The sequence below is a fragment of the Drosophila sechellia genome, chromosome 2R, assembly GCF_004382195.2.
Source record: "Drosophila sechellia strain sech25 chromosome 2R, ASM438219v1, whole genome shotgun sequence".
Classification (NCBI taxonomy): Eukaryota; Metazoa; Arthropoda; class Insecta; order Diptera; family Drosophilidae; genus Drosophila; species Drosophila sechellia.
In genome coordinates, this window is record NC_045950.1 from 15,222,581 (window position 1) to 15,244,621 (window position 22,041).

The 22,041-nt window shown below is 42.7% G+C and overlaps 1 protein-coding gene across 11 annotated transcripts; it reads left to right on the plus strand.

Moving 5' to 3' along the window:
- The first annotated feature begins 51 nt into the window (after nt 1-51).
- LOC6609897 (protein enabled) lies at nt 52-21,947 on the plus strand. Of its 11 annotated transcripts, none has more exons than XM_032714871.1 (11): nt 52-247; nt 623-767; nt 10,243-10,365; nt 17,162-17,483; nt 17,545-17,777; nt 18,208-18,454; nt 18,596-19,321; nt 19,389-19,547; nt 19,608-19,829; nt 19,885-20,005; nt 20,072-21,947. In XM_032714871.1, exons 3-11 carry the CDS (start codon nt 10,361-10,363, stop codon nt 20,098-20,100), a joined length of 2,064 nt encoding a protein of 687 aa, XP_032570762.1. In that variant the 5' UTR covers nt 52-247; nt 623-767; nt 10,243-10,360; the 3' UTR covers nt 20,101-21,947. The 11 variants fall into 11 exon arrangements, with proteins under 11 accessions (XP_032570762.1, XP_032570763.1, XP_032570760.1 ...); XM_032714872.1 differs by having other exon boundaries at nt 52-193; XM_032714869.1 differs by having other exon boundaries at nt 52-767.
- The last annotated feature ends 94 nt before the right edge of the window (nt 21,948-22,041 follow it).

Here is a 22,041-nt window from a genome sequence, read left to right on the forward strand (position 1 = left end):
GAGTGAATTCATGGATGGTTGCGAGCGTTCAACGTAAATGGTATACCACCATCTGGGCACACTGTCGCGAAAAACGAATCGAAACGGAACGCAAAGCGGACACGGACTGTTTTTTCCGGGAAAAACGCCGCCTTTCCTTTGATTTGTTTGGTGCTGTCGCGGAAATGACACCGCCAAACGCTAGCGATTAGTTGTGAGTGATTGGATTGAGTTAATAGTAATCGCAAACAACAAAGCACGAAAACAAGTAAAGATCGCAGTTTTTGGGGGAAAAAGGAGCTCATCTTATAGAACATCCTGGGCTCGCGAAAAGTGTGTGTATGTGTGTGCTGGTGTACTGTTATTGACAAAAATCGAGCAATCGCCCAAGTTGAAACTCTATTTTCGCGTCGACAGAGAGAGGCGAGAAAAATTGGTGTCTACTCCTTGAAAAGGAGTTTTTCGCTTCTTCCTCTCCCCCGCCCGCCCGCTCTCTTTCACTCTCACTCTCTCTCTCCCGCTAACTCACGCTCATAACTGTGTTGTTTCGGTTTGCGTGTGGTGTGTGTGCAATCAAAAACCCGAAAAGAAGTCAAGCATTTTAATTAAAAATCTAAATCACAATTATTTTCCAAACCGCCAGAGACGTGAAAATTGCAATTCGCTCTCTTTCTCGCTCCCTCTCTCTTTGTGGGAAGCTGAAGAAGAAGCAGCAGCAGCGAAGCAGACGCCGCACACCAATACCAACGCATTTTCGCTGTGGAAACGGAATCAACCAAAATGTTGTGGTAAGTTTTTGTTGCTTTTCTGCAAGAATTTATTTTTAATCCAGGAAATGCACTTGATTTTTTTCGATTTTATATGCTTTCCATTATAATGATATGTGCTGCTGTTTCATCTTCAAAAGCCCCCTTGCTGTTTGCTAATTTCCTCCTGCTGCCTTCTTTAACTGCTGCTTCTTCTTCCTATACAAACACGCCCTTTTTTGCGCACCTCTCCCTTTTCCCTCGGCGTGCGTGCGTGTGTGTGTGTGCGAGGGCAGTTTTTAGATAGTTTCGCCAACATTTAAATTCGCTTAGATTTACGCAAATTAAGTGTGGACCCTTTAAAAACAGCTGTCGCTACTCTGGCTGATCTTCTTTTTTGCTTTTTGCCTGCACCCAAAACCTGTTTTCGTTTTGTACAGGGGCGGGTATGGGTTAAAGTTGTAGGGGATCCTTTTATATATTTTATGAAAATAAAGTTTTATAAACAATATTATATATTATGGGTATTTTAAAACAAGTTCTTGGAGTGGTAGGTCAATCCCTTCTTTAAAAAGCCCCAGGTTTTGCTGCTGATTTGTTTTTGGAGTTCCAAGAAAAAGAAAAGGGGCAGCTGTTCCTTTTCGACTCTGCTTTAATTACTTATTTAGCTCCCCTCTCTCGCTCTGCCTTCCCTTTGTTGTTGTTATTCCTCTTGTTTTGGCTGCAACTGCACTGCCTCTTCTTCTTCTTCCCGGGCTTCTTTCGCCGCAAAACAAACAAAAACCTGCCAAATGAAAAGGAGCACAAGGAGTGAGCGAGGGGCGCAGAGAGAGAGCGAGCTCCCAAAAAAAGAGAGAGAGAGATGCGCAGATTGTGCGGGTGGGGCAGCCTCGATTTTCCTCCTCTTCTTCGTGTTTGTTTGAACTTTAATTTCTGCCACAGCTCTCCAGTCGCCGTTTCCACATCTACTTCAAGCTCTGCCCCCTTCCCTTCCCGCACCCGTTATTGCCAGCAAACATTCAAATGTCAATGCACCAGCAGCCAGCAACTGCAACAACAACTACTACTAACCAACCAAGACTGCAAAACTCCTTTAGCCCTGAAACGGCAGCCAACTTTGCCATGACTCATTTTTAGGCTTTTACGCTTGCCTGCCAAATGAAGCGGGCCAAAGACCCGACACAAACAAACACAATGCCACACTCATAGGGCTCAAACCGAAGAAACCCGTTCGCAAATGGGCCGAAAATCAGCGTTTTATGGCAAGCAATTCAATTAAAAGCCCAACTTGTAACTTACTCAACATCAAGGTGGGTTATTATGAAAACCATTTGTCGTTGACTACTCAACAATCCAAACTATAGTTTAGTTTTATAACTTCGAAACAAAACGTCCTTACTATAATCAAGGCATGAATATTTTTCAATTAAGAGCAAATAAGAAGATTTAAGACGAAAGAGTTCAATCATAGTATTATTATAAAAACTTCTATAGTTTTCCTCATTTCAATTGTACTCTTTTCTTTGCAATGTTATAAGATTACCATATCTCGAAGCGCCATATGATAATGGAAGTAGGGGAAGTTCCATTTCAGTTCCAGAAATTAGCATTCAACTTGCTACCTACCATTTATTCCCACCTCTTTCTTGGCCTACTCTTCGTTATGCTTTTCCCCGCTTCTTTGGGTTTCCCTTGGGCAAAACCGATTTGAAAACACATGGCCGCATGCAACGCGGATTTCGTAATTGTTGCATTAGAACGGGAAAGGTGTTGCGATAGAAAGAGAGGTATGGAGTGTGGGAGGGAGAGAGAGAGAGAGAGAGAGAAAGAGGGTGTGACGACACAGTTATTTGAACACCGTTAGCCCAGTTTTCCAGCTGCTACTAGATAAGATAAAAAACTTAAGTAAACCCCTCCGAATGAAGCGGAAAACAAAACCAAAACACACATGTCCTCGCTTTACGATTTGCTTTAGTTTAATAACAAACAGACAACATGCTCCCCCATTTGTAGTTGTTTTTGTTTTATTTTTGCTTGCTCCATTTCCATTTTATCAGCTTTAAAATGAATTACAGTCAAGCGTCTCTAAGATGGAAAATTTACTGTGGCAACTCCTTGAACTACAGTTTTTCAGTTTTGATGCACCTTCTAAATTGACTTCTTATGCTGAATTTCTTGAGCAAAGTTACCACAACTTGTTTTAGTTGTCGACGCTTTACTGTATTTAAAGTGAAATAGAAAGATAGCACTTCTTCCCTTGTTTACATCCCTTGCTGTTGGCATTATATTTTTTTTGGCATTTTTACGATGACTAAATGTTTGGAACGCTGGGTTTTACGCAAAACTTCCAGGTATTTAAGGCGGATGCATCGGAAAGAAACTGAAGCGAAAAAATACCTTTGAATCTGAATCATTAACTGGCCGCGTCAACTTTTCGTTTCTGTGAGTAACCTCGGGTGTCGTATCATTCAGCTTTAGCCTCAAGCGGAAGACAAAGAGCGAAGCGGAGAGGCTGATATGGTTGTCGATGCATTGACCCCTGAACTCTGAAAGAGATGTCTATGGTGAGCCACCCACATGGATGCCACAACAAATCCAATTAACATTTCCGCATTGTTGTTGCTGCCAAGGCCTGTTGTCCACTTCCACATCCCCATCCACAGCCATTTCCTCCCACTCTCCGCACTCGACTCGAGTCATCCAATCCCAACCGATCCGTTTCAATTCAGTTCGCATCGGAATCTGAATCTGTGTGTGAGTTATGGAGATGCGGGACCAACATGAAGAGCCTAGGGATCGGAATCTTGAGACATGTTTTTTCCTCTGCCCGATTCTTTCTCTGCTTAACCGCTAGCTTCCTTCCACTTGACCAAGGAAATGGCTCGTGACACAGATCTTTTGTCTAATGACTCTATAACTAAAACTCCATGGAACCTCAGCAACTCTAGCCAGCAATTGCATGGCCATTTCTCAATAAATCAATTGTACACTGAGAAAAATTTGCATAGTAATATTTACGGTTTTGGGTATATGAATGTAAAGCAATGATTCTGATACTTTAGTTATTCCCACTAAGTATATTGTGTATGGTATGGTATTTAACTTTATATAAGTTATGAGAATCTGATTAAATCTTAAGATTCCTTTTTTTCTAAATGAATGTTACTTTGTTTGTGCATTAAATATATTTATTAAACGCCGGTTGCATAATTCATGATCCACAAACGGAGACCGGCAATCGGAATCGGATGTGTGGAACGTGTTTGGGTTTTCTCATTAGAGAATTCCCCTTTATATGCCCCCATGCCACGCTGACTAATTAATATCTTTCACTTGGCCGCTTGTTGATTCAATCAATTGTTTTTGTTTATATCTCTGGATTTGTGTCTGTTTCGCCTCTTCACAATGTTCTGCGCAAATTCAGGAAATGATTTGATCTGATTTGATTGGATTGGATATTGCTGAAACTATAATATTTTGCATATGACTCACAAAAACTGAGCTAGACAGATAAAACAATCTTATCTTGATTGGACTTTTATCGCCAGGCATGGGAAAGTGCGGGGAAATGGGGGCATGCAGCTTAGGCGTCGTGTCAAGCGGCAATTAAGTAATAGTTAATGGAGGGAATTAGCGATCCAGACAACAAGAGACAGCTGTCATCGCAGAAAACTGGAAAGTAATGCAGCTATGTACTTTGAGATCTTTACTTTGGAAACGGTGATACCCTGTAAGTAAACACCACAAAAGAGCATATGACGTTTGTCGAGATAGGAATTCTTATAAATCTTAAATTCATTATCATCGCTATTTATTTAGCAAGAGTACATACTTGTTGGGAAGATTGTTTAAGCACATGTTCCAGATAAAGAAGAATCATGTGATTTAATAAACCTTCAGAATATAGAATAGTGTACACACCTACCTAAGGGGTAACCAATATTCTATCATCTTATCAAAAACTTAATTCTTTCTAAAGCTTGTTGCAATCGCAGCGTTGAAAAGCGTCAGCCAACTCAGATTAAACTTGAACATTCTCATACAAATGTGCCCTGTTTGCGTATGCATAAAACACAAATGTGTATATATGATAAATACGAGAGGCTATATATGGCATAAATTGCAGATATAACCGGGTCGCAAACTGCACAGATAAGCGGAAAATTCAGAAATGAAATTTCGCTTAAGTGGAAGCTTTCATTGTCTTTCGGATTCTTCTGTTGCATTTTAGTATACAAGAAAAATGTAAGCCATGAAATGTGAGTTGCCAGAGAAGTTCTCTTCTCCTGTCCTGAAGATATATGTACATTTAATAAGACCTCCACTGTAGTTGGCCATGGGCATCGCACTTCGTACTTAGCCACGTTCTCCTCAAGCTGTTTGGCCTGGTAATTGCTCTGGCGTTTAACCATTTTTTACGGCCTAGATATTTTGCCACAACAAACAGAAAACGGCAAGCGGCAAAAAAAAAAGATGAAAAGCCGTGGAATACATGGACCTAGCCCACAGTTTCATGGGTTCCCCATCTTCTTGAGCTCGTCTTCTGGCCCGACTGCTACTACTTCACGCTCTAACGCTTGGCTAGCTGTATATACTATATATGGTCATATATAAATATGTCTGCTTATTTATGCCCCTTTGCAGATGCAGTGCCTCAGATATGCGAGCCATGTAATTTCTATGAGTTGCAGATTAATTAAAACGAAATTATGTTGTCTGCGGCTAATTTACAATTTACATTTGTTTAAACTGAGTTGGGGAGTGGGTTTTGAAGTAGGCTTTCTCGGTATTAACCGTATTTGGCCAAAAATAATACCATTTTGAACCATAAACAAGAAGTTTATTTTTGGACGCGCTTCTGGGAAAGAGTATAAAAAAAAAGCTGCAAAGCAAAATGTTTTCCATTTCAAGGTAAATTACTATGTGAAAATTGATCATGAAAATGTGCGGAGCAAAGCAAAGTGCGCAAAAAAAATATTGGGTATATGAAGAATTCTCGGAACACCAAATACTAATTGAATTCTGTTGTGGGAGTTTTCATGTTGCAAGATCCTCCATCATTGACAAAAGCGAAGGCCCCAGAAATATTTCAGATAAACGCGTTATCTTCAAATGCGAATGCTTCCCTCTCGACTTGAAAACGGGAAGTGCTCCACTGATAAATCCTCAATAAATACAGTTGTTGAGGGAATATATAAGTTTTATGTTTGTCCCGAGTTGGAGGCTACCAAATATATGTGTAAATCTCTTCCAAAAGTGATTCTCAAAAAATAAAATAATAATAATAGAACGGCTGATATCCAAATTGGGTTTTTCACCAATCTGGTTTTATGATGGAAACCGAATTCAAATCGCGTCAAAGTTGCAGGCGAAGTTGATTGCAAAGTCAATCCCACCACACATTTACCCCTTGATCCCCTTTTTATAGCCCCCGCACTTTGCTCAATGGAATTGCAAGCACTTGAAGTGCTTCCGGTCTCTCGGTCTTCAAGTCTGAAGTTTCCAGCGTCGGCAAAACAACGAAAACGGGAAATATAAAATGCCAACAACAAAAACACCATCGCCGGGAAGTGAAAAGTGGGTGGGATTTCTTTCGTTTTCTTGTTTTCAACTAAAAGCTTCCACCTAAACTTCAAATTCGTACTTTTTTCGCCTTGGTTTCAGTTTTTAAGATGCTTCTTGAGCGGTTTGCGGAATGGCCCACAGGTGGCGTTGCAAACGTCTATCTCGCTTACTACCGTGTTTCGTTCGTCTCGTTTTTGCCCCTTCACACATTCCTATCTTCCTGCACAATTTGTAACTTGAACTCTTTTGTTGGCTGCCTTCCCGTCCCGCTTCTATTGTTATTTCTCGCTCAATTGCAGTGACTTTCCCCACCCTTTTTTCTCTGCCTTTTCTCACTTTCCTCCTCCCTTTGCCCTCCCACATTTCTGGATTTATTTTGTACCCTTTAAAGAAGGTCTAACTATGCTGGGAATTCTGTAGCTTAATTGTAAGATTCTATAGATAGTTTATAAACATTATTATATTAATATAATATAAATATCAAATGTAACTTTTTTGAATGATTAAGGCCATAGTTTGTCGAATAACTCTACTTTACACTTGTAACTAATGTTATTCCAAATAGTTTTCCTTGATGCCAGGGTATTGTAACTTCGGTTCGCCTTAGTGTTCTTACTCACTCGTTTCCCTTTAGATTATATTATGATTATGATATTTTTATGATGCTCCCCACTTGAACTTTGTGCACCGCCAGCGGATTGTGGAAAAGCCAGTGCTGGAAAGCGGTTGGTGGGGGGCGGTGCTGCATTGTCACAGAATTTGTGGGCACCACACTCCATTGTGCCAGTGACAGTGTAATAATTTAATAGACTTCCCCTTTTGTAGTGGAAAATGTTTGACTTGATTCTCTGGCTTTTTTTTTATCAGCTGGGAGAACATAAATTCCTCAACAACACCGACAACAACAGACAATTGAATCATTATTCAATAATTATCGCTGACAAGAAAAACAAAAAAAAAAAAAGATTTGCCGCGCTCCATTAACTTTACGCTTTGAAGCAAAACGCCGACCGAAAAAACAACTGGAATGTTTTCCCAAATATGCCAGTTCCACTCCTCGATTTTCCGCCACGAATCAGAGCGAAGATCGATCTACGAATTAAGTTGTAAAGACGGTCGGCTGTCCAGGGTTAATTCCTAGACGACAGCCACGCCCACAATCGAAAACAAAAGGGAAAAAACTTGCAACATCTTTGGCCAAATTAATAACTTGTAAATATGTTTTTAATTTGCAGCTACTGCCAAAGGCAAACATACAGAAAATGAAGAAGCCAAGACACGCTGAAGAAGAAGCTCATAATGATAATGATGACTTGCCGGTTGGCTAGCCATGTTTTTTGATATGCCTGGGAATTCAGGTCAACAGGGAACACACAGTTGCTTCCTCATCCCAAAACTATAGGTCTCATTCTTCTGCGAAGCAATCCATCCCAAAGCATCCATCGATTATCGCCAGCTCCTTTCGCAAATCGATCAATTAGATCTTTCAGCGGGCAAGATCACAAGTACCGAAGTGCGACCCAAATAAGCATTAAAATTGTGCAGTAATTCCATTTGGCCAACACGTGTGTGCGCACAGGTCCCAAAACCCCGGGGCCAAAAGTCCCTACTCGGAAGTCCCACAAATGAGTGGAAAAAACGCGGACAAAGCCTGGCCCCAAAACCAGTTACCATCCAGCAGCTCCAACTCCGAAACACTCCCCTTGGGGCTAAAAAAAAGAAAAAAAAAAACAGCAGCAGAGGAGACAACAGAAATTACCGCATAAAGCGAGTGGCATGAAGACAAATGAAAGGGGGAGTTTTGGGGGCAGGAAAAGTTAGCCGGACTTAATGAGGATTCGTTGCGACTTTTATGAGCTGCAAGTGAAAAATGAATGGAGGCACTGAGCCAAAAAGTCAATTTGAAACCTTAAAAATGTAACACTATTATAAAAATTTATAAATTATGCTAATAACTAATAGTAAAATGTATATAAGTCGTGTTAAGTTCGTTTTGAAAATTCTAAAAACCTATATTGTTTTGATTACTGTGTAGTAGGTGAAGTAAATTGCAGGAAAGAAGGAGGCAAGGGAGTATATAGGGTTTCTGGGGAAGGAGCGTTGACTCAATGGTTCCTTCTGTGAATAGGACACTAGAGTGGTTTCGTTCGGGCTGGCAAATTGTTAATATCACGCGAGGAGGGAAATGAGTCAACTCCTAACCCACTGACATCATCGGGAAAGGTGAAAATACCAGGAAAACGCTTAAAAACAAATGGTGTCTCAAGGAGAGTTTCGGTATGACTCCTAAAATGTTAAGATAACGAGTGACTTAAATCGTATTCTTGCACTATTACTATGGCTAAATATTATTGTTCTTTGCATTTGTTTTGGTAAACAATTGAGCTGGTCAACCGATATATACGCTAGTCACCCTTGAAACCGGGTTAAACATCGAAATTTGAACCGGTAACAAATTTACACCGTGTATGAACTCTGATCCCTTAGAGAACTTCCTCCCTGCGAAACGGAGAGCCATTCTAAAGTGCAAACTCTTGGTCAGGGGTTGCTGTCCCAAACCAGACGAGTCCAAAACCACCCTTGCCCCAATATATTTCCTTATCCTCCCTTTTTGCCTGCCGAGTGCCAACTATTTCACTTGTTCTTCATTTCTGGCTGTCCCATGCTCTCTCTGTTTGTTTTATTTTGCTCGGGTTTTTATTCTGGATAATTGCCCAGGGGCTTAATTTTCGGTGGTGTGTGCTTTTCTTTTTTTTTTTTTTTTTTGGACAGGGGGAAGCGGCACATATGCGCCTGCCACCCACCATGCCACCCATTTTGCCGCCCACACCTTGAAATTGCCCTTCAATGGCTTTCTTTTGTTTTGGAATATGCGAAAATTAACTGGTAAAATGTTGGCCCATCAACACGGGGGTAAATCCAACATTTTCCAATTAAAAAAGTCACCCAACTCCCACTTCTTTTATTTATTTATTTTTTTTTGCTACAGCAATGTTGCAACAACATTTCCGGGTAAAAAAAAGTTAAAACTACAAGTGCGTGCTTTTGAATGAAGGTTTTTCCAGGCGGAATTCTATGACGTAAGCGGTGGGGTTTTCAGGAGGCAGAGCTTGGCAGAGCGGAATGGGAATGTTGGGGGGGAGGAAAACTAGGTCAAAATTCTTGGCCCAAGATGTTGCCGCGGGGGCGTGGCAGCGAGGGGCGGCCCAGATCTTCTTTAAAGCGCTGACCTGATTTTTTATCCGCCTCTAAAATGTAAATGCCTCGTTTCATTTTACTTTTGTTTACTGCGGCTTCCATTATGACTTGTGTCTTTTGTCAATGACCAAAATAATAGAAAGATAGATGGAAAGAAAAAGTCAAGCAATTCGTTTCAGTTCGGTTCTAATACCGAGTTGATTGTTCTGCGCGGGTTATTAATTCATTAGACCAGCTTTCACTACCGCCGATGGTTAATTGATGGGTTCAGCATATAACAGTGCGGTTTTCAAGGTTCCAGATATCGATTTATCCATGGGAGATATTTTGCGGAACAACTAAGTTTATTACATTTCGACTCCGGGTGCGTTGACCTCACCTTTTTCATAACCTTTTTTTTGGGCTGCTTCCAAAGCAATTGCCTCATTACGCAAATGCCTCATAAACGATGTGGCCAATATCAATTCATGGCCGTTCGGTCAGAAAAAAGGACGGGCGGTTCGATTGGTTCCGAATGGAGCAAGCTAAGTGGAAAATGGGGATACAACTACTTTTGCAAACGGCCTCGTTGGATGGAGGAAATTGGCAAACTTGTGCTCGTAAGGAAAAGGGGGAATATTCGCATTGATTTTCCCACGAAAAGAAGTGGTATCTGTGGGATACACGTGTGCCTGCACTTGATTTACGAGCTGTAACCGTAATCGTATCTATATCTGTATCTGTATCTGTATCTTCTTCTTTTCCGGTCTTGCAGATCTCATACCCTTGAAAAGCCCAGACACTGGAAGCGAATTTCCCTCCACAGCAGAGAACCGAAGAGAAACGTGAAAGCTGAAGGCAGAAGCTAGAAAAACAACGGAAACCAAATTGCAATGACGTAAGTTTACACGACCAGAACATTTGACAATGAATAGATACAACGCTCACTTACTTACGTATCTGCCAGATACAAGTTATGTTGTCAATCGCTTGTGAAGGACATTTCAATTAGACAAACGACAATTTCTGACTTTCATTCAAATTGAGTTCAATTCACATATGCTCTTCGCATTTTCTGAAAGTGTGATTGCCACCCTAAAAGTTATTGTCATTTGTGGGTTTAACTTTTTGGCAGAATTTTACATACATATAGTACATATAGTATAGGTTTTTTTTCAATAATCAAACGACAATTTTATGCTTTTATTCAATTGAGTTGTAATTCCCTGGCTTTCGGCATAATTTTGTTTACTAAAATTGATGCCTGCAAAATTGATGGGTCGACCTTTTTGGAAGCTCATTTGCCAGAATTTATGGCTAACCCAAACCCAGTTCCTTGGGGATGGGGCTGGGGCTGGGGCGTTAATTTTCGAGAAGTGGAGCAGCTAGCTGCTCGCTTATTAATCCCCATAATTTGTTTGGTCTAAAAGCGGGGTGCGGCTTTCCATTTGGGGAGTTAGTTTGCTTGCTGAAAAGCTGGTAGAACACCATCCCCTTACGATAAATGAATTGTGAATAAGCAAAAACGTTGCAAGTTTGCGTTTATTTAGTTTTTTTTCTCTGCCTTATTTTTGGGTGTGTCATCATTAAAATGTTGTCTCCAAGGAAATCCGGTCAGCTTAGCCAGCGAGTGCTTTAAACTTAATTTGTGCGCAGCTTTTTCCCCTGAATTTGTCCAGTTCGCTGAGTATCCCAGTTGAAATTCCGCCGCTCAATGGGTAACATTTGTCCCACGGAGCCGCTCTATGGAAGTCTACCGAATAGGTGAGGAGCAGATGCATCTCTGGCGCCTGTTTATTAAATGCGTCTATTTCGATCGGTGAAGTGCTCCCTAATTGCAGTACCATAATTGCCGGCTTATCGTGTGCATTAATCAAAACGAATTTCAGTGAAAGAACCGTTTTCGAAAAATTGAAAATGTTCTTATGTGTTTACCGGTACAAAATCAAACGAGTTCTGAGTTTACCCGGGCTTATTTGTGTTTGAGTTTAAGTCACCACGAATGTAGATATACATAAGTAAATATGAGTGGTTCGTCGGAACGTCCAACGTTAATCCTTTTGGCTGTGAGCTTGATTGAAGTTGGTTTCCATAAGCTGAATGGATCCCAACATATCGTCACCTGTGCCAGTGGATAAGAAGGTCTGAGATGAGGTGCTGCAATGTGACCCAATTCCAGGCTTTAGTCAGGTTTTTAATAAGTTGCTAGTCAGTACTGAGAAAAAAGTTGCGGTACACAATAAACAAACAAAAAAAAAAAATTGTGAATGAAAATTAGATTAAATATTCGCCAATTGAAACAAATTTGTTTACAGTTTCCTTTCTGAATTTGTGGTTTGCTAAATTATAGAAAAATATTGTGTTCTACATAAACAGTGGCAACACCTTTCCAACACCTTATTAGATAAATATAAATGTTGAAACTAATTGAGCACGGATTTTCTCGCAGTGCAGGCACGGCAGGAAGCGCTCCTCCCGTGACGAGTTCATCGCGCAGTGATATTCGATATTGATTGAGACCCCCACTTGTCCCCCAGCACTTCTTGATGTTTGCCATGGGCAAACTGTTTTGAGTCTCCTGTCTGCCTGGCAACCTACTTTGTGACTCCGCTGCTCACATGTGTGGGCCCTGTTTGTTTTTATGCTTTTTTTTCCCAGTCCGATGTCTGCCTGCGGGTCCTTATGGACAGCCATATGGATTATAGTACTCGCACTCGTAGTGCCCCTTATAAATATTTAGTTGCCAAATCATTTAAGCCGCGGCACACGCTCTGCTCCAAAAAAAGTGGGTAAAAAAAACGAACTGAACCATTCTGACAGAGCCATTAAAGCTAGCCGGTAATCAGTTGGCTCAAATCAGAGATCGGTGAACCACCAACAGCCACTACACAACCACTTACAATGGGCCACAATAATGTTAATTGGAAATTACGTTTAGGAATTGTTGTGGGGCAAAAAACCGAATCAGACTGAAACATAAGCCAGCGAGTCAGAAACAGAGGCTCAGATCTCTGAGAGCTGAGTGCTCCAAGTTGAGATAGACAATGTTGTATGTGAATTTTTCATAACATGCTACAAGCTGTGCCTCCAGCTTGTCCCCCCATTTCCCGCCGCCGCCGTCGCTTTTCGCCGCCAAAGAACAGTTGAAATAGAGGAAACAAAAACGCAGCGAGGGAAAAATACTTGTAATAGTCACTCGAGGGGGAAATATAAATTATTGAGCTCGTTTCTTAAGTAATTATCGCACTGACGGACGGAACCAACTCACTGAATCACAAACACTGACCGAATGACTAACTGGCGGATGGACAGACTGACCAACTGGTTAAACGACGGTCACGAGAGGCTTCAAGATTGCCGGCAGAAATGCCCCAGGCGCAACTTTGTAAGATTCGAGAGCTTATCGCATACCCTTCGAAGTTGCATGAGAAATTTGAGAAGGAACTGGCACAATTTCATAGCTAGGCGATAAATTGTAAGGGTATACCCCTAAATTCATTATGAGATATTTTAGAAAAAACTTATTTAATTTTTTAGGATTTTGAGCATTGTATCATTGTAGCTCTCCGAAGATTTTGGATATTTTAAGGATCTAACAATCCTTTTTATGATTAAAACTCTGTTTCACTGCCTAAAAACTTGTCAAAATATACATATAATCGTACTTGAAGCGTTTACATTATGTTTTGAGTATGAAAATCTTAAATACCTTGATCTTACATCCGTTCCTCAACCAAAATCGTGTAAAACGAGAACGTTTTTTCTCAATAGGTTCTATGCAGACGACTACTTCCCTTCACGTCTTTTAATTGTCATGCCATTTGGGAATCGTCTAAAGCGACTGTGAGTCAGGTTGTGGTCTCCATCTACCTGGCCATTATGCTCGGTTCCCAGTTCGGGGTCAATCCAGCTCAACAGCCATAGCACATCTCATCATTTCTCATTATTTTATTGACTTTGAAGTGTAATTATTTGCCTTTTAGACGAATTCAAAGCGCAGCAGCCGCTAAAATGAGAGAAAAATACAGATTGTGAGCCGATACTCAGTTTCTCGCTCACGTCTTTTCTGCTCATTCGCCTTTAGAGTTTTTTTTTCTCGGCTTTTGTTTGTCTTGGCCTCGACTGAGAGACCGTTTCGGTCTCTGAGACCCAGTCGCGATCTCGGTCTGGATCTTGGCTTTAGTCTCCAGCGGGTCTTGAGTGCGTTCAGACGTGTGCAGCTGAGATCTTGGAACGGCGAATGGTGATCGGTATTCGGTGATCAGTGACCAGTGGGCAGAGAGCGAATAGATCCAAGAGCCTAGGCAAACATAAATACGATACATCCGATCCGATCCGATCGTTCGGTTTCATAGTGTGCTTAAGTGTGGGATCGATCGTGGGATCTGTTTAGTGTCTGTGACGCCTCTGCAAATATTGGCCAACGGTTAATGGCCATGAAGAAGCTCTACGCGAAGACCTCGTTCACCAGCAAGAAGCCATCGAGTGCCGCCAATTCCACTCCGATATTGGCCTACCACCAGCAACTGCATCAGCAGCCGGGCAATGGCATATGCGAGTACCAGGTGGTGGCACCTGGTCACTCGGGCGAGCTGATGATACGCCGCAGCCAGAGTATGCACCACAAGATGTCGCCTCCAGTCGGCGGCCTGGGCTCCAAGTCGGAGTACTACAGCATTGAGGAGCTGCAGGAGCTGGATTTGCTGGACTATCGTCATCCCATGTACCATCACTATCAGCAGCAGGAGCTGAGGCAGCGCTACCATGAGCACGAGCAGTTGGTGCTGCAGTTACCCAAGGCTAGTCCAAAGGCAGGACCCATCTATGAGGCACCACAGAGATCTCAGCAGCAGCAGGATCAGATGTTGTATGTACCAACGCCAACGCAAAGAGATTCATCATCAAGTGCAGCCACATCAATAACCAGCTCATCTACCCTAACTTCATCCCCGTCCCCATCCTCCTCTTCATCTCTGATCTTTTCCACTTTGCGCAAATGCGTTTCGCCCTCGAATCCCTCGGTGAATCCGAACCAACCCTCGAAAACTCAACCCTCCAAACTGGGCTGCTCCATGTCGTTTTCAATTAGAACGACAACGGCAACAGCAGCCACAGCCGCAGCAGCAACTGCAACAGCAACACTATCGACACAGCAGCAACATCAGCAGACACAGCAGCAACACAAGCAACATCTCTATAGCAACATACATCATTATCTGATCCGACAACAACAGCAGAAACAACACCACACATTACAACGTCGCCATAATTCGGTCAAAGATAAATTCATTGGGGGCATTACAACGATTTTTGCGTATGTGTAACCCACTTCCCTATGCCTCTGTCCTTGGGCTTCTGTAATAATCCCCTATTTCCCCCACTTTTCTCTACTATACTTCTCCAATCTCGGCACGTAGTACTTGGCCCTGGACATTTGAATGCGTTTTTCAGCTTCAGCTGAGATCGTTCGTAAATCAAAGAACTCTTAACCCCCACAGAGCAACACTTGTCGTACTCTCCGGTTTAATCATAATTATAATTTAACGCCAATTAAGCTGGAAAACGCTATCGCGTGCACACGAATCTGCATCTTGCACTCCGCTGCAGTTTGAAAACTTAAGCTTAACGCACGAATAAATCCCCAAGGCATGGAAAATTTCACCTGGCACATATTGAAAATGCTTCCAAAGCGATTTTCCAGTGGCTCAATTATAGGCATACCCTCAGCATCCCATTTAACTGGCCATTTTTCGATTTTCATTTGGGTTTTCCACTCAGCTGCACAGCGCAAAAAAACGATTAAGATGTAGTTTGTACTGAAATATTTAATTGCTTTCTTTAACGATACAAATACTATGTATCACATGTGTCCATTTTACGATTTAGTCATCGCAACATGAACTCATTTCCATTTATTTATAATCAAATGTTATTAAAACACATACAGTTCTATGATTGTATCTTAAATCTTGGAATCGGCACGTTTAATAGACACTTTTTTTGTAAAATCGAATGAAAGCATTTTTTACTGATTATGGAGCAGTAGTTAGTCATAAAGTGACTAATCCCAACTACTTTGTTGCTGCGAATTACTGAACTAATTTAAGTTGCATTAAAGTTGTTAAAAAGAGTAAAACACTTTTACCAAAAGCAATGTTTTTTCTCACTCCAACTTCCTATAATTATTTTCGGATATGCAGTATCCAATTTATGAGATTTAAATCGATTCGATTGTAAAAACAGAAATTTAAAAAAACTGATTGACCGCTATTGTTTCGCAGTTTCTTATAGTGTGCAGAAAAAAAAATTCACTTTCGTTGCCACGAATTTCGATGCAAATCAAAGCGGACAGGCTCATAAGACTTAGCTCCGATCTGTCGGTGGTTATATAAGGCCCTGAAACGGCGCACAGCTGTGCCAGCCAGACTGCGATTCGGATTCGGAATCGTATTCGGATTGAGATTCGTCCGTCTGTCCAGGCGTCCGTACCGCCGATCTGCGCACTCCATTTAAGTGCAAAACTACTTGCGGCTTTTGGCCGGGCCAAGTCTGAAGCGAGCATACTGCCGACTCGACTCGTTTGGCGGCTGCTCTCCGTCATTATCTCTCTGTCCCCCAGTAACACACAACTCGGAGCAACTTGGAGTAACTTGGAGCTGCTCAGGCAACTTGGAGCGGTGCAGGCTAGCAAAAACAAAAAAGGGGCAGAAAAAAAAAGAACGGAGCTATAGGATAGAAAGAACACATAGCCAAGTTGAGCAAAAGGCAAGGAAACTCGTCATCGCCTTTGCATTTTTCCAATGAAGGCGTTCATTTGTTGCTGGCCATGTTTACTTCACTCGCTGACTTTAATTGTCAACTGAGTGTCCCGGGGGGAAGAAAATGCTAAAGGTTGAAAGCAGCATACACACGTTCATATTAGAACTTTCATTAGAATCATTTAATCGGTCCGTGCGACTCGCGACGATCATCTGGCTGGATGGATGACAGGTGTGCGAGCATACAAAGAAATGCATTGCACTTCCTGTCCTGAAACCGATGGGATTAGAGGGGGGTCGAGGGCATACATAGATCAAAGCCCTTGCTCATTCGAGGCGTGTGAAAAGTCTGGAAGATCACAGTGCAGCAAAGTGCTGTGGAATGGGTTTTTCACGGGGAAAACTGTAGAGCCGATCTAATGATCTGAAAACGACTGCTCATTGCGACATTGTTTCTGGGAAGTCTTATTCGAGTCTAAGAAGTTTTTTATTATGACGGCAAATCGATTTCTATGAATATATAACCCTACCATAGAACAATATATACTTTTTACTTCCAATCCCACGATAGCCATAAATAAATTTGTATCTCTTTCATTGAACTCGTTTAGTGCAAATAATAAAGTTGCCAAATTTGGCTAATTTGTTAGCACAACTTCCGTTTCGTTTCCCACGATCTTTTAAGACTTTGAAAGAGGTATAGAAAGATACGTTTTGAAGCTGTAAGATCATAAAATGGAATTGTTCTACATATACGTTTCTCGCACATTTTCATATCTTTCCTTCTTAAGGCAAGGGCTATTCCCTATTATCAACTTTTAGCTCGAACTTCTTGAAGTGTTTTAAGTCCTCATCATTTCCATACACATTCAAGGTTCCATTCCATACCATTTAAGTGACCCAACTAACCATGATATTCACAATTATTTCTTGCAGTGAGCAGAGTATTATCGGGGCGCGGGCCTCTGTGATGGTGTACGATGACAACCAGAAGAAGTGGGTGCCCTCGGGCAGCTCGTCGGGATTGAGCAAGGTGCAGATCTACCACCACCAGCAGAACAACACGTTCCGCGTGGTGGGACGAAAGCTGCAGGATCATGAGGTGGTCATCAACTGCTCCATTCTGAAGGGACTGAAGTACAACCAGGCCACGGCCACATTTCATCAGTGGCGCGATTCGAAATTCGTCTACGGCTTGAACTTCTCGAGCCAAAATGATGCGGAGAACTTTGCTAGGGCCATGATGCATGCCCTGGAAGTAAGTATATCTTTTACAAGAAAATCTGTATCATTCGCTAACATTTCAATGTCTTTCTCAGGTGCTCAGTGGTCGCGTGGCGAACAACCCAGGTGGACCGCCCACAAATGGCAATGGCTATGAGGAGGACATGGGCTATCGCACGATGACCAGCGAGGATGCAGCCATACTGCGCCAGAACAACAGCATAGGTGGGCACGTCACGCCATCGGCGCAGACGCCCACCTCGCAGACCAACCAGAACAACATCCCCCAGAGCCCGCCGACGCCCCAGGGTCATCATCGCACCAGCAGGTAGGCTCCATTTCCATTAATTGTGTTGGATACGGCATGCTCATTGCAATGGAAAAACCCATTAGCTCAAACTCGATTGATCTAGCCATTCAAGAAATATTAAATTTTATGAGAATAAGTCATTAGTACATGTTAGTCGGAAACTCACTTTTCTTTGAACATTGTAAAGCAGAAAATCCGTGGTTGTTATAAATGAATCTTAAGATCAACAATTTCATAGTCGAATGATAACGACAAACCATTTTCCAATTAGTCTTCAGATGCAGATACATTTTCTAGCAAGATATGTATTACTCAAGTTAGGAACAATTTCTATCCACTTACACATGAGCAGTAGCTGCCAACACTTTTATACGAGTTCGTGTCTCATCGCTCATATCACTCATTGATCCATCCCCATCCCACGCCGAACCTTTGCTCACCCAAAAAGGAATTCCCTCAGCGCCCCACCGGCACCACAGCCCCAACAGCAGCAGCAGCAGGCGCAGCAAATGGGTCAGCCCGGATCCCACTATGGACCCACTGGAAATGGACCCACTTCGAATGGCCTGCCACAGCAGGTGAACTCACAGATTCCGGCGGCACCGCAGCAGCAGCCGCAACAGCAACAGTTTCAGCAGCAGCAGCAGCAACAGCAATATCAGCAAATGGTCCAGGCGGGCTATGCGCCCTCGCAGGTGAGTTGGATATGATATAGCCTCACCCCGTCCCAGTTTCCTCATGCGGTATTTCTGTTTCATTTCATTGGCAAATTGGCTTGATCCTGAATCTGAATCTCCTGAAAACCCCGACACACCACCACCATCACACCCCAACAGCAGTATCAGCAACCCCACTACGTGCTCTCCAATTCTAATCCCAATCTAACTGTGCACCAATACCCGACACAGCAGGCGCAGCAGCAGCCGCCGCAAGCGCCACAGCCGCCGCTCCAGAACGGTGGAATGTACATGGTGGGTCATGGTCATCTACCGAGCTCCGCGAGCGCCAACAGTGTTGTGTACGCCAGCCAGCAGCAGATGCTCCCACAGGCGCATCCACAGGCACCTCAGGCGCCGGCGATGCCAGGTCCTGGCTACGGAGGTCCACCAGTACCTCCGCCCCAGCAGCAGGCAGAGAATCCGTACGGTCAGGTACCCATGCCGCCGCCAATGAATCCGTCACAGCAACAGCAGTCAGGTCAGGTGCCTCTAAACCGGATGAGCAGCCAGGGCGGTCCAGGTGGCCCACCGGCTCCTGCTCCGCCCCCGCCACCACCCAGTTTTGGTGGAGCTGCTGGAGGAGGACCACCGCCACCAGCCCCGCCACAGATGTTCAACGGCGCACCGCCGCCGCCAGCCATGGGTGGTGGACCACCGCCGGCTCCACCAGCACCGCCAGCAATGGGTGGCGGACCACCGCCAGCACCGGGCGGCCCAGGGGCACCACCACCACCTCCTCCGCCGCCGGGATTGGGAGGAGCGCCTAAGAAGGAAGATCCCCAGGCAGATCTCATGGGCTCGCTGGCCTCCCAGCTGCAGCAGTTCAAGCTCAAAAAGAATAAGGTAAAATATCAATTTATTTAACTTATACAACTTGACTAAGCATTGTATTACTGTTTATTGTTTTTAGGTCACCACTTCTGCTCCGGAGAATAGCGGCAGCAGCACCTCCAGTGGAGGCAGCGGCAACTATGGAACCATCGGACGAAGCTCTAATGGCATGGCCTCCATGATGGACGAGATGGCCAAGACGCTGGCACGACGACGCGCCCAAGCAGAAAAGAAGGATGTGAGTCAACTTGTTCAACTTATTCCATAATCAATATTCTAATTGGTTGGAATATTGCAGCCCGAACCTGAAGCCGAGGTAAAAAAACGGCCCTGGGAAAAGTCCAATACACTGCCCCATAAGCTGAGCGGCGGAGCTGGCAGCGGATCAGCAGGAAGTGGCCATGAAGGAGCGAATGGTAACTCGGGCGGTGCTGGAAGCAACACAACGAACAGTGGCGGCGAGTCCCCGCGACCCATGCGCAAACGATTCGGTAGTGCCAGCGAAGAGACCATTCTCAAGGTGGGTGATACCGACCGTGGTCACGTTAGAGGTCTATAACCTTTTATCCCTAAAGCAGGTCAATGGCGATGGCCTGTCGCTGGCGCTCTCCAATGGCGACTTGGACACACTGAAGGCTGAGATTGTGCGCGAAATGCGACTGGAGATTCAGAAAGTCAAAAACGAAATCATAGATGGTAGGTGTTATAGTAAAGGCATAGGAACGTTTTCAATTGACACTGATCTTCTAACAATCCTTGCAGCTATCAAATCGGAGTTCAATCGCAGATAGATCAAAATGCTGTCACGATAAACGCGAATGTGTACCAGGCTCTATCCATCTCACACCACTGCTGTCGTCCGTAAAGGGACGAAGATCAGGATCAGAATCATGAGACTGGAGAGAACCAGGAGCCGGGCGTGTAATTTAAGGCATTCGCGACGTATTCGATGATCGAAGCTCGCAACATTGCCAGAATGTTGACGATCGATCGACGAGGTGATGGCATGTGCATACGCATATTTATGATGCATTTGCTCTAGGTTAACACAAACATCTAGGCTAACACAAACACACACACACACACACAAAGATGCAGACGATGAGGAGAAATTTAGTCAAAGTAATTATATTTTAATGGGAAGAACTGCTTACCGACATCTATAAGTTATGTAACTAACTCTGTTGTACATTATTTTGCATAAGTCTATAAGCCAATTTTAGTGTGAGAACAAGAGAATTGCTTGCAATCTTCGGTATATCGTAATCCCCCCTCTTTTTCGTTTGTTTTCCATACTACCCCACCTCTACCTTTTAGTTCGTTATACTCGCCGGGATTTCTCTATTGTTTCGTACCAAAAACAAAAAATCAAAATGAACAACGTTTGTAATTATACATAGAACGTATCTCTCTATACACAGCCACAAAAACATGCATATATACATATATATATATGGTTTAATATATATGGACTACTCATTAACCTAACCTAAAGGGAACTAGTATTACGACTCAAAAACAATTCCACAAACGTCATCCATCAAAGGTCCTGAAAAAATGGAAAAACTCCACGCATTTCCTACAACAAAACCACAACATTTTCCTAAGCACACGATCTCATACGACTCAATTTAAGAACCAGCAAGTCTTCAGCAAATCAGAAACATAAACAAACAAGCAAACAAACAAAAAAAAAACAGTTCAAAGCGGAATTGAGCGTGGTGTTCAGGACTCAGAGTTAGCTCGAGCAACTTAGCATTAGTGTCACACGAATAATTACTGCGATCCAGCGATCTATACGATCTATACAGCGAAATTAGAAAGCTAAATTAACAATCGACTGCTGCGTATTATACATATTAATAATACTTATAAATACATAAAGGAACGCCCATAAATAATGTACACTCCCCCCCAGACTCGGCGCAAAATGCCGCTCCTGAACATATGCGTACCAATTCAACTTCCATATACGACTAAGACTAAATAGCGAAATTATTGAATGATAGCAGGCCAAGCAAATCGGAAAAAAGGTGGATCAGACAGCGGGAAAGAGGAAGGACGAAAGGAAGGACACGAGGCGGGAGCAGAGGAAGGATAAGGGATAAGGGATAAGAAGAGTTTAGTTCTTAAGCATAAAGAAGTGAAATTGTTTATTAAGTGGACAAAAATTTATTTATACTGAAAAGTGAAAGAGAGAGAGTGGTAGTTGTGTATAATTCGAATACATATATACATTTTAATTTTTTGTAATTTAACAATAATTTATATTGACTGTGCGAGGTTGCGTCGATATATGATATATGATTATATAGAGTATATGAAATACCTAGTTATATGGCGGCCACACACACGGTCCGGTCCGGTGTGGTATGTAAATGTTATGATTTTTGTATTTTTATATATGATCTTTGCATTGCGAAAACAATGGAAACAATTTAATATTAAACACACGTAAACTATTTTAAACGAAGCAAATGAAAATCGATGCGCCTTGCAGTGGGCGCAACTTTTTATGTATTAAATTAAATATATTATACACTTATATACAACCAGAATATTCAATATACATACAAGAGATGAGGAAACGATGTAGCAGCCAGCATTGACTCGAGATCAAAATATATATTAAAAATCAGCAACGGATTCACTTAGATCGGTAAGGGGCGTAAGTTATAGAGCGGCGGCGATCGGGGAACGAAGTATGAGCGCAAGAACATTATATGCATATT

Excerpts from the sequence above, each read along its gene's own strand:
- LOC6609897 (XM_032714861.1), top strand. The coding sequence starts at position 13,898 with ATGGCCATGAAGAAGCTCTACGCGAAGACCTCGTTCACCAGCAAGAAG. Across the intron at positions 19,322-19,388 it reads TCAAGCTCAAAAAGAATAAG|GTCACCACTTCTGCTCCGGA; the intron begins GTAAAATATCAA and ends TATTGTTTTTAG. Across the intron at positions 20,006-20,071 it reads CAAAAACGAAATCATAGATG|CTATCAAATCGGAGTTCAAT; the intron begins GTAGGTGTTATA and ends CAATCCTTGCAG.